At 30.5% G+C, this 11,082-nt stretch overlaps 1 protein-coding gene across 3 annotated transcripts; it reads right to left on the reverse strand.

Annotated features, from left to right (window-relative positions):
• Nucleotides 1-1,872: 1,872 nt before the first annotated feature.
• LOC102585537 (serine/threonine-protein kinase Nek4-like) lies at nt 1,873-8,513 on the reverse strand. 3 transcript variants are annotated; one of them, XM_006340279.2, is made up of 11 exons: nt 7,984-8,513; nt 7,820-7,886; nt 7,331-7,450; nt 7,192-7,238; nt 7,070-7,115; nt 6,776-6,856; nt 6,642-6,684; nt 6,481-6,530; nt 5,733-5,814; nt 5,391-5,440; nt 1,873-2,132 (listed from the first exon to the last, which is right to left on the reverse strand). In XM_006340279.2, exons 1-11 carry the CDS (start codon nt 8,079-8,081, stop codon nt 2,079-2,081), a joined length of 738 nt encoding a protein of 245 aa, XP_006340341.2. In that variant the 5' UTR covers nt 8,082-8,513; the 3' UTR covers nt 1,873-2,078. The 3 variants fall into 3 exon arrangements, with proteins under 3 accessions (XP_006340341.2, XP_015158525.1, XP_015158518.1); XM_015303039.1 differs by lacking the exon at nt 1,873-2,132 and having other exon boundaries at nt 5,095-5,440; nt 7,331-7,396; XM_015303032.1 differs by lacking the exon at nt 1,873-2,132 and having other exon boundaries at nt 5,095-5,440.
• Between the last annotated feature and the right edge of the window lie 2,569 nt (nt 8,514-11,082).

Consider the following 11,082-nt stretch of genomic DNA (forward strand, 5'->3'; position numbering starts at 1 on the left):
TTTTACTTGATAGCTTTTAGATGGTCTTATATGAACCCGCACATTACGATCACTTTTACTTGATTGCTTTTAGTTTCTGCCAGGCAGAAATTATCATTCTCCTAGAGTAACCAATTCAACGCAATGCCAACCGGAGACTAAGAAATCAACTGTTTTACACTCCAAATAACAATAAAGATCTTTATCTCTACGTTTCCCTCTATAACCATGTAATCATATCTGAAACTTAAATAATTATTTCATGGGAGGGCATAAATTATCTGAAGACATTAATATAAAAGCTACCTGAAATATGATTCCAACTGTCCCGTTCCACTTTGGCCTGAATGGTCGACTGTATTCAATCCTGGCCGTGACACGTCCTATCGTAGAAAGTTTTATCCAGGATGATATGAACAACCTGTGATGGAAAACATATATTGGAGTTTATGCAGTTTTCAGTTCCTTTTTATCTTCTCGACTATTTTTTTTTTACTTTTAATCATTAACTTCTGTTAAATGTTATTTTGTGGTTTTTAAACACTGCAGGTGTTTTATTTTGCTGTAGGGGACAATAGGCGAGGGTGCTTTCTTAAGGTTAATCTACTTTCCTGACCTTGACGCTTTGCTTCTGCTCTGTTTTGATGCTAATCGAAAATATATTTACACCCTTAGTTTCCTCGCACATTACGATCACTTTTACTTGATAGCTTTTATATGGTTTTATATGAAAGTAGGTTGAAGGGTTGTTTTCTTACTGCTACCATAGTATTTTACAATTAAACAAACTCTCAAATTAAGACCAACTAGTGTCAAGTGTAATTTCAGACATCTTACTGCTGCCATAGTATTTTACTATTAAACAAACTCTCAAATGAAGACCAACCTGTGTCTCTAATTTCAGACATTATTCTACATTCCCATTGACTTTAAATTTGCTAACCACCTTGAAATTAGGATCACCTCAATTAAAATATTGATTACAGTTGTCAATTGTTTCTTAGAAGCTCATCCAAAGGTTTAGCGTAGTGGTCGATGAAGTGGGATAAAGTCAAAGGAGACCATAATTCCTACCAGTCAGAAGGAGCAAGTCATTATATACATGGCATGGTCTCTTTGAGTCTGGCTTTTGTTTATATCTGTGTTTCATTCTGTCCTGTAGTTTCTCTCTTGTCTTTCTCTTCTTGTCCGTTTTTTGCCTGTATCTCTCTTCTCTCTCAAATGGCAGAAACAAGAAATGATATCATGTATACTCTTTACCTTCAGTTAAAGATAATGGAAGACCACCAACAAAAATTCTGTGTCTATAAGTTACTGGTATCTCACGTCCACCTTATACACAAATAGAATATACTCTTTAAACATAAACCAAGGCAAAGAGTTAATAGTAAATGACGGAAAAATGACATTATGTGGTGCTTTCAGGAGAAAATCCACCACTTGATATTCGCTGTAGTTGTTCTTTTATGTTTTGCTCCTAATAGCAGTCCTAGCTTTGTCATCAAGCTCCATGCCCTCATTGACAAAACAGTCGACAAGTGTATACACCATACCTTAAATAAAAGAACAAAAGCCTTGGTAGTTACTAGTTACCAATTAATATACAATTGTCTCAAGCAATTTTGTATATACTACCTTAATATACAACTCACTATATGCATAACTTCAAGTAATTTTGAATATAACTAATAAAATATACAAATTACAATATACAATTATGATTTAGGCATAAACTATACATAGAAGTCAAGTAACCTTTTATATAACTAACAAAATATACAAATAACTAATACAAGTGTGATTTAAGCATGAAATATACAATATACATATATCTATATACAACTATGATTTAATCAGAATATATATATACACTCACACGAATATACAAATATCTATCTAGAATTGTGTTTTAAGCAAATACATGATGTTCATGATGTTCTTCAGATTTGTCCAGATCTGATGAAGCAGATTCAATCTCCTCTGAATCACTGTTTATGACTTTTCTCTTACTTCCTCCTTCAACAATTTTAATGCCGCTTGCCTTCACATTGTTGATGACTTTCTGAATTGCAATTGGGTCATTTTTTTTTCCTTGGATCTCAATTCCTCAATAGATTTTTCATCTTGAACTTGTTTAAACTTTGCCATAGACCCTGCATTGACCCCAAAATCCTGAATTAAAACCGATCGAAAACGAAGGTGGATTGTCAACAACTTTGACATGCAAATGGTGTACCTCTCGCAATCCTCTTAGATGGAGAGGAATCATCCATTTTGTTTTTGAAAACTGATAGTCATATAAGTAAGAAAGATTTTTCTAAAAAAAATATCAAAAAAGTAACAAGCATAATACATATATAATTGTTGGAAAAAAAAGAAGATATTCACCCACTATTTTGACGGTTACCTGCAAAAAGTGAAAACATGATTGGAGGGAGAAGGTGAAATTCGAATTTCAAATTGGAAGTGGAAGAGTGATTTTAGGAGAAAGATATGGAATGAGGATAAGAAAGATAAATTTGATTTTGTATAAAATTATATACAAAAGCATATGAAGGGCTTTGTTGGTATACAAAGAGGTGGTGGGTCCCATTAATTATGACAAAAATCTGAAACTATATTTAGTGACAGTAAATAAATTAAACTATACCCTTATTGACTAATAACCTAGGGATGTTTGCCAACTTGCGTAATTTTCCCATCAAATAATCATATGAGATATTTATTCTCGCTAAGTTTATCAACTTTTTTGGAAAATGATAAAAAGAAGCTAAATCATTAGTGTTTTGTATCCGTTGAGAAAAGATTCTTTATTCGTAAATCGGCTCTTCTGTCAGGTTTAATTTCACGAGATTCATTCAATTGTCTTGATCATGACTGATCTACTATTTCACAAAGAGTTTGAGATGTACTAGTATTATTATTTAGTAATTGCGTAGCTTCCTTTTTTTTCAATGTTTATTACTATACGTTGCTTCATTTGCTTTGTACAATGTAATTTTGTTATCATATCACTTGTTGGATTACATTGGGTATGTTGTTGTCGAGATGTACTAGTGATTAGAACATTTCATTTGCGATTGTCCTGTCAGGTTGTATATTACAAGTCAAAATGGCGTGAGACTAGGCTGTTTTTGATGTCCTTTTAGGAAAATGATAAAACAAAGCTAAAGCATGGGGATTTTGTATCCATTAGACGGAGATTATTTATTTGTAAACCGACTCCTCTAGCAAGTTTTCACGGGATTCAGTCAACTGTCTTGTGATGAATGTTGAGATGTACTAGCAAAATGTGGCGAGGTATTTTGTTGCAGAGAATGAAAAGATAAAAAGCAGTATTGATTGTTGGTGGTGGACCTACTAGTGTTAAACTTGATGCAGTAATCACTGTCGATTTTCCTCAAAAGAAGGTAACTTTGGTGCAAGATGGATCCAGACTACTAGAATTTAGAATGGTTAAAAAACAAGAATGTGGAAGTGAAGTAATAACACGAACAGCTCGGGTGGAAACAGAACATATTTCACCTTGTCTTGGGAAACTATCAGAGAGGATTGCCATTTTCTTTGCACGGGAAAGGCACCGGGTTTAGAGTAGTTAAGGGAGACGTATTTGAAGGATCGAATCGATAATTTTGGAAGATTGAAGGTTGATAAAAATCTTAGAATCAAGGGTCACAGAAACATATTTGCTATTGGAGATATAACTGATATTAAGGTAACCACTAAACTGCATCTCTTTTTTCTGGAAAATGTATCCTTTTTGTAGTGACGAATCTTGTATGTGTTCATAAGAAAAGAAATTTGTCCATTTTTCGTGGTCTTAAAAGATCGTGAAAACGCGTAAAAGCTCTTGAATGGAAAAGAAATGTGACTGCAGTTCCTTCAGAATCAGTAGTCACTCCTGTATCACCAATGGGGGTAGTTGACAATTGAATCCAGTTTTCACCATTATTTTCATATTAGTAATAGTGCGGAAAGAAGACCTTGTTCCAAGTTGTTCGAGCATACTGGTATTGAGTCTCTCGACCCTTTGATTTAGGATTAGTCAGTTCTACCCTTTGATTTTTCCCTTGCCATGTAGGTAATGCTAGAAGAGAGTTATCATTGGCCTAATAATGATTGGTTAATTGATCATATTTTATTCGTGAAATGACTTGGATAGTTATTAGTCTGAGTACGAAAAAAAATCATGGGGTGATTAATAATGAAAAATTGTTATACAGTGATGTAATTTGTAATGACATAAATATTCATAAATTATTCTAAATTACATTTCTTTTTTAAACTCAACTCGACATTACATAAATTGAGATAAAGAAAATAGTAATAATAAAGTAAAATGTTCTAAGTAATAATTAAAGTTTTTGAAAGATATAGTTTATTAGTTTAATCATGATTAGGGTGGTAGGTTTAGTTGCAAATAAACCAGTACAACTTCCAACTAATTTTTTTTCTCTCTACTTTCTCTTTCACACATACACACAGTTAAACTATTTGTGTCAAAATGAAAAAAAGATTGTTATTTTTGCAACTTATAAATTTGTATATGGGGTGATTAATAATGAAAAAATGTTATACAGTGATTAATAATTTAAAATTTTGTTGTAGACTAGTTTTATAAGAATTTGAGTTTTGAATTTTAAGAGCATTTTGTCCTTTCTAACATGAGATTTTTAGTTCTAATCAAGAGCAATTATTCTAGCTACAAACTAATTAATGAACACTGAATAAAATATATTTATCTTAAATAGTTATAAGTTATATACGTTATCTCATATGTAAAATGAAAAATAAATTTTGCTAACTTAATGTGAATATTATATAAGGTACAGTGAAAAAAACCTTTAAGTTTAAAACGTACACTATTTTAAATTGATATTCTAATAATTAGAGATAAGGGATTAACTTATTAGAAGTCTAAACTGAGTTCTCTATATAAGTAAGACAGTTTGTACTTTGATTTGACATCTACTCCCTTTGTCCCTATTTATGTTGCACCATTTGACTTGGCACAAAGTTCAAGAAAGAAAGCAAGACTTTTTGAAATTTGTCGTCTAAAATAAACCTTAGACATTTGTATGGCGATAAATCATTTCATCAAGGGTATAAGGAGAATTTTGAAGTTAAAATTGATTTTAATTATAGAAAGATGACATTCTTTTCGGGACAGGCTTAAAAGGAAGAACATCTCTTCAACAATATAGTTGGAATTTGGATTTGCTTGTCACTTGAATTCACTAACTTACAAACGAAACCCCCCATCCGAAGGTCTCTATATATGCAGAGACAGTCATTTAAGCTTCTATTTGTAAATTAATCAAAAGAGATAAAATATATGGTCAGTTTCCCATTTCATTATGTATCCAAGGAATTGAAATGGAGATGATAGAAACAAATTCAAGAAGCCTTACAAATGCTTTAAATGCAGGGCGGTGAGCAGCCATTTCATACATACAGCAGCCTGGTCAAGAAATGAATGGATTTAAGACACAGAAGAAGCCCACAATGACATGTATATATCAAATAAACACGAGATTATTGCTACAACAAACCAGTGTCCTCAGAGTTGGGAAAGAAGATAACCGTATGAAATGAAAGGTGTGGTAACAGATGACATACATAGGTGAGAGGTTCATATCTTCCAAAAATTATTGGAAATGAATGTCTACAGAGAACTCCAATACAATTTGGCACCACATTCAAAGTAAGATATAAATGCACTTGAACCAGAATGGAGTAAAGGAGTTACATACCTAAGGACCAAATATCTGATTTAAAACCGTATGGAATATCCGTAAGAAGTTCTGGGCACATGTAATTGGGAGTTCCAACTACCTGGAATATAAAATAACACTATTAGCTTACTGAAACATCTCTTCCACTAAAAGTTTTAGCTTATTTAGTTCCATTAAGTGATATCTTCCATTATTTCTTGTTATTTTTTCTTTAGTCTAGCGGGTGGAGACGGGGGAGGGGATGTAGGCTAGGTAATCCCGAACGTAACACTCCTGAGTGTTCGCATCCTTGGTTCCTGTTTCTCTATGGCTTTGCTAAGTAGGAAAATATTTAGAAACTAAATGCCAGGTTTTATTTAGGCAAAATATAGTTCAGATTGTGCTTAATCATCATGCAAGTTCGTACTGTTGCCCATATCTGATCCAAAATGACACATGTTGGACACAGAAGCACATCATCAATAAAATGGATCAGGGTGGAGTAATTTAAAAGAGGTAGAAATAAGATACTGAACTATGATTTCTGAAATGTATCTATGCCAGTAATAAACAATATAAGACATATGAACCGATGCATGTCTCTAGGTCTGCCTTCTGTTAGACTAACTTTTACAATGTAAATAATCAACCAAATGAATTAAACACCAACTTGATTTACCCGTGCCATGCTGTATCCTACATTTCGTTTTAAGAATGTAGAAACTAATGTGAGCTACTTAGGTTAGGTGAAAATAACAAAGTAAAGCATCGGGTATCAGATACATACTGAAGAAGCCAAGTCATCAGCCTTCAGCGTTTTCGCAAGGCCAAAATCCCCTGGAGAAAAAAGTAAAAGGGAAAAAAAAAATGTAAGCCTACATCAGAAAAATCGACTGCATCCATCTTCACTTCAATAAAAGAACAAAAGCATTGGTAGTTACTAGTTACCAAGGCGAACATTGTGTTCCTTGGTCAGAAAGATGTTTGAGCACTGCCACAGAAAGGTGCAGAAATCACCTCAGAAAATAGATTGGAGAGAATAAAAATTTAAAAACGATATTAACAGATAATAAGATACGCACTTTAAGGTCACGGTGTAGTACAAAGTTTGAATGCAGATATTCCACTGCCAACAAAATTTGAGTGAACCACTTCAGAAGTTTCTGCATTATGAACATCTCTTGAAGGATTAGACACCCGGAAATGGCAACTAACTGAAGTTTATACTAGAGCAATAATACATTACCCCAACCGATTGAACAAATTAACTCGTAAATTAGCTATAAACTTGTTTTCCCGTGTCCGTAGTCTACAATCTAGATGTACAATTAACATGTCCCAGCAAAATGATAAACTAAAATACATTGCCAACATACCTCTTCTGGAAAATATTGCCCATTTGCTTTTTTCATCAGTTCATCCCTATCAAAATATGCATTGTTAAACTTAAGTTTAGCAGTTAAACTAATGAAAAATGAAAAGTTATATAGAGACTTACATATCACCACCTTCGCAATAGCCGGTAACAATGCAAACATAGCAGCCCTACAGTACGATTGACATGAGAGTAAAATAATCACCAATTTCAAGGATATTATAGTCAACTCAGCACTTGAAAACAAAATCAGGCTTCTCACCTTCTCTACCCATGCTTCCTTGAACTCAACAATATATGGATGTTGAAGACGAGCGATCAATGCCATCTGTACATCCAAGTTGCAAGTATCCTTATTTAATGGCCTGTTTGGTTCCAAAATCTGCTTATTTTGAAATGTGTCTTTTGTCAGAGGTGCTTTCCAAAAAATAACATCGGAGAGTAGCAATTTGTATTTGGCTAATCCATTTGTAAAACACTTTGCTAATATTAGAGCAACAATTTGTGCTTGGCCAAGGTCAAAGAAGTGCTTCTGGAGCAAAACTACTTTCTTCAGTTCTGAAATGCAGCTCTTGCTACTACTCAAAAATACTTACTTTTTTCCTAAAAGCTCGGCCAAACAGCTCAACTCTATAAAATAAACACTTATGACTTCCTCAAAAACTTGGCGAAACAAGCTATTAGAAACTCTTGATGCACAAAATGCAAAAACCATAACCAAATAAAATTGAGAAACAACACAATGTACTACCTCTTGATGAGCAGATCTCCTGCAACGTTCACTTTGTTGAGCTAATCGAATCTTCTTGAGCACATACCTATAATTCAAGATACCCCACAAAGAAACAAAATCAATAATACATCAAATTCAAATCTTATAAGCATTTTCAAGAAAAAACCAAACTTTTTAATTACTTCTTTCTTTCTTGCTTGTGATTAACTAAAATAGCAGCACCAAATGCTCCACGCCCAATCTGTTCCATGATCTCATAATGTTCCATTCTTGACTCCATTACTAAAATCCGAAACTAAACACTTGAATAAATCCAAAAAATAATATGCCAAGAACTCTCAAAAATCAGTCATACTATTTTCTTCATCAGTCAAAACAACTAAAAATTTAATCTTTTTTAGATCAATCCCAAAGAAAAGAAGAAAAGTTTGATACCCTTTAACACAAAACACATAAAGATTGGTATTTTATTCAAAACTTTGACACCCATAAACACAAAACACATAAAGATTGCATTGTTATTCAAGACTTAGATACCCATAAACACAAAACACATAAAGATAGCATTTTTATTCAAGAATGGTAAGATTGAACTCAAAATAGGCTTTTGGGTATTTGAGAAATCAAATGTAGAACACTTTTTTAGGTGAAAAAAGAAAAAGGGGTGGATCTTCTTAGAGTGAGTGATGTATTGCTCCTCTTTTCTTAAAAAAATAATAATTAAAAATCTATATTATTATTTTTAGTATAAGTACTATAGTATTTTGCTTCTTTATTTTGTTGAAGAAAAGAGGTTGCTCTGAAGAAACAGTTGTCACAGTTCTCAGCTCTGTTGAATGCATATGTGGAGTGGAAGCGCATCTATGAATTATTTTTTAATTAATAATTGATACTCAAGCAATTCCAAATTTCCAATAATATGTGATTCACTATGCTTCTATTTTAATTTATATCAGAAAGAATAATAATTTTTTTTTTGCAACTTATAAATTTGTATCCGGTGATTAATAATGAAAAAATTATTATACAGTGATTAATAATTAAGAATTTGAGTTTTGAATTTTAAGAGCATTTTGTCCTTTCTAACGTGAGATTGTTTAGTTTGAATCTAGATCAAAAACTGATTAATGAACACTAAATAAAATATATATATATATATATATATATATATATATATATCACTAATATACATATTATTATTCTACGTTATATCTCATATGTAAAATGAAAGATAAATTTTGCTAACTTAATGTGAATATTATATAAGGTACATAAAAAAAAACCTTTAAGTTTAAAACGTATACTATTTTAAATTGATATTTTAATAATTTTTTAACGTATTTTTTTTTAATTGAATTTTTTTTTTCTATTTCTAGAAGATAGGTATATGATTTGAATAAGTGGTGAAGTCCAAAGTTTGATGAAATGTACACAATTTTTCTTGTCAATTGTATTAAGACTTAAAAGTGTGCAAAATTAAATATACACTCTTAAATGCTAACATTCTACTTTATACGCTACATAATTTTTTGATAGAAAATATATGCATCAGACCATCCTACGTTTAAGATGACTCCCTTCATAATCTATATATAATTTATTTTTCTCAAATTTTATCTATAAAATTATTCTAAATTTATTATTGTTATAATACATCTTTTGAAATTGAAGCATTCATTAACTTATTGAGTACAATTATAGTTGACTGATAAAACTGAATTACTCAAATTATTATTATTATTATTAACCAAAATATAAAAAGTATAGAGTTCTGCTTTTATGAAATTTGTGTATAAGGAGGTGAGTTGGTCAGAACCATGTGGTTTTTGCTCTCTTAAATGTATCACCATGTGCTCATTCAAAGATCCATTTGCCTTTTTTTTTCTTTTTAATTTGAAATTTAATTAATTTGAATTTTTATTTAAAAAATTACACTTTAAGATAACATGTTTTTATCAAATGTTATTTCATTTTCATGAGTAAAAAAGATGAATAAGTACTTACTTAAAGGTGGAGCCTAAATTTAAAACGGGTAAGTTCTAAATTTTCCATAGCTTCTTTTAATTATAATATTTAGTGAATTCATTAATATAAATATGTAATCAAAGTAGTTGTTATTGAGTTCATTCAAATCTGTACATAGTATTGTAGCTCTACTCCTATATTTACATTATATAAAAAAAACGGCAATAAATATGCATATTAATAAAAAGTATTAAAACATTTATCGATATTAGTTAATTATTATTAGATTCAATGTTGCTATATGTTTTAGGAATATTTACAAAGAATGTCAATTGCCTCTAAAAATATATATTTAGCGGCAATTAAGTTACTACAGTTAATTAATTACAGTTAAGATCATTTTTGATATATTGTTACCGTAGAAAGCATGAGATGTAATTACTTACTGATGTAATAATGAAATTACTTAAAGTGGACATGCATAATTTAATTGATTTATGAAGCAATGATATTCATATTAAACATTCCTAAATAATTGTTTTTAAGAAAATCAACCTTTTATTACTCTAATTACTTCTTGGAAATCAACTAATTCAGTTTTTTTTAAAAATGATGTGACTTCCATATCTACTTACAATAAATAATAAAAGAAAGTTAATTTTGGTTGCTTCCATATCTACATAATTAAGGCATATTAAGAGGGACCAGAAAATTTTATTAGAGAAACATGAATTTATATGATGCCCTTTTTTTATTTAAAAATATAAAAAATATTGTTATCGTGTGTCTCATAATTTAATTACAAAATTTGAAAAATTCCATGTAATTATAAGATTTATGTATTAAATTTTGTACCATTTTTGATAAATAAATGACATAGGCAAAGTAATTAGTCATTATTTATGAAATTATTAAATGTATTAACTAAAACCATTTTTACTTTAGCAAAGCCTTTAATTTCTCCCAAGCAATAGGATATAATTGCATAATGTAAGCACATATGACATATGGTCCTAAAAACCCCAATTAAAAGGATACGGGTGATAAATGGACGGATTAAATTGAATTTAAGCGGACTAAGTTAATTTAGTTAATAAATAGATATATTATTGATATTGCCTAAAAGTTGGGTTCAAATGGGCAAACAAGTGGATCAAAACTCAATCAGCTCAATTTTTATTACGTTTTAATTACTTTATTTATTTATTTTTATAATTTTACCATCTGATAAAATTATTACTTTTTATTTGTTATTATTGTATATAATATATCAAACAATAATATGTTTTTTTTAAAAAAAAAAAAAACTTCACAAG

This window comes from Solanum tuberosum, unplaced genomic scaffold (assembly GCF_000226075.1).
Source record: "Solanum tuberosum cultivar DM 1-3 516 R44 unplaced genomic scaffold, SolTub_3.0 scf00017, whole genome shotgun sequence".
NCBI classification, from domain to species: Eukaryota; Viridiplantae; Streptophyta; class Magnoliopsida; order Solanales; family Solanaceae; genus Solanum; species Solanum tuberosum.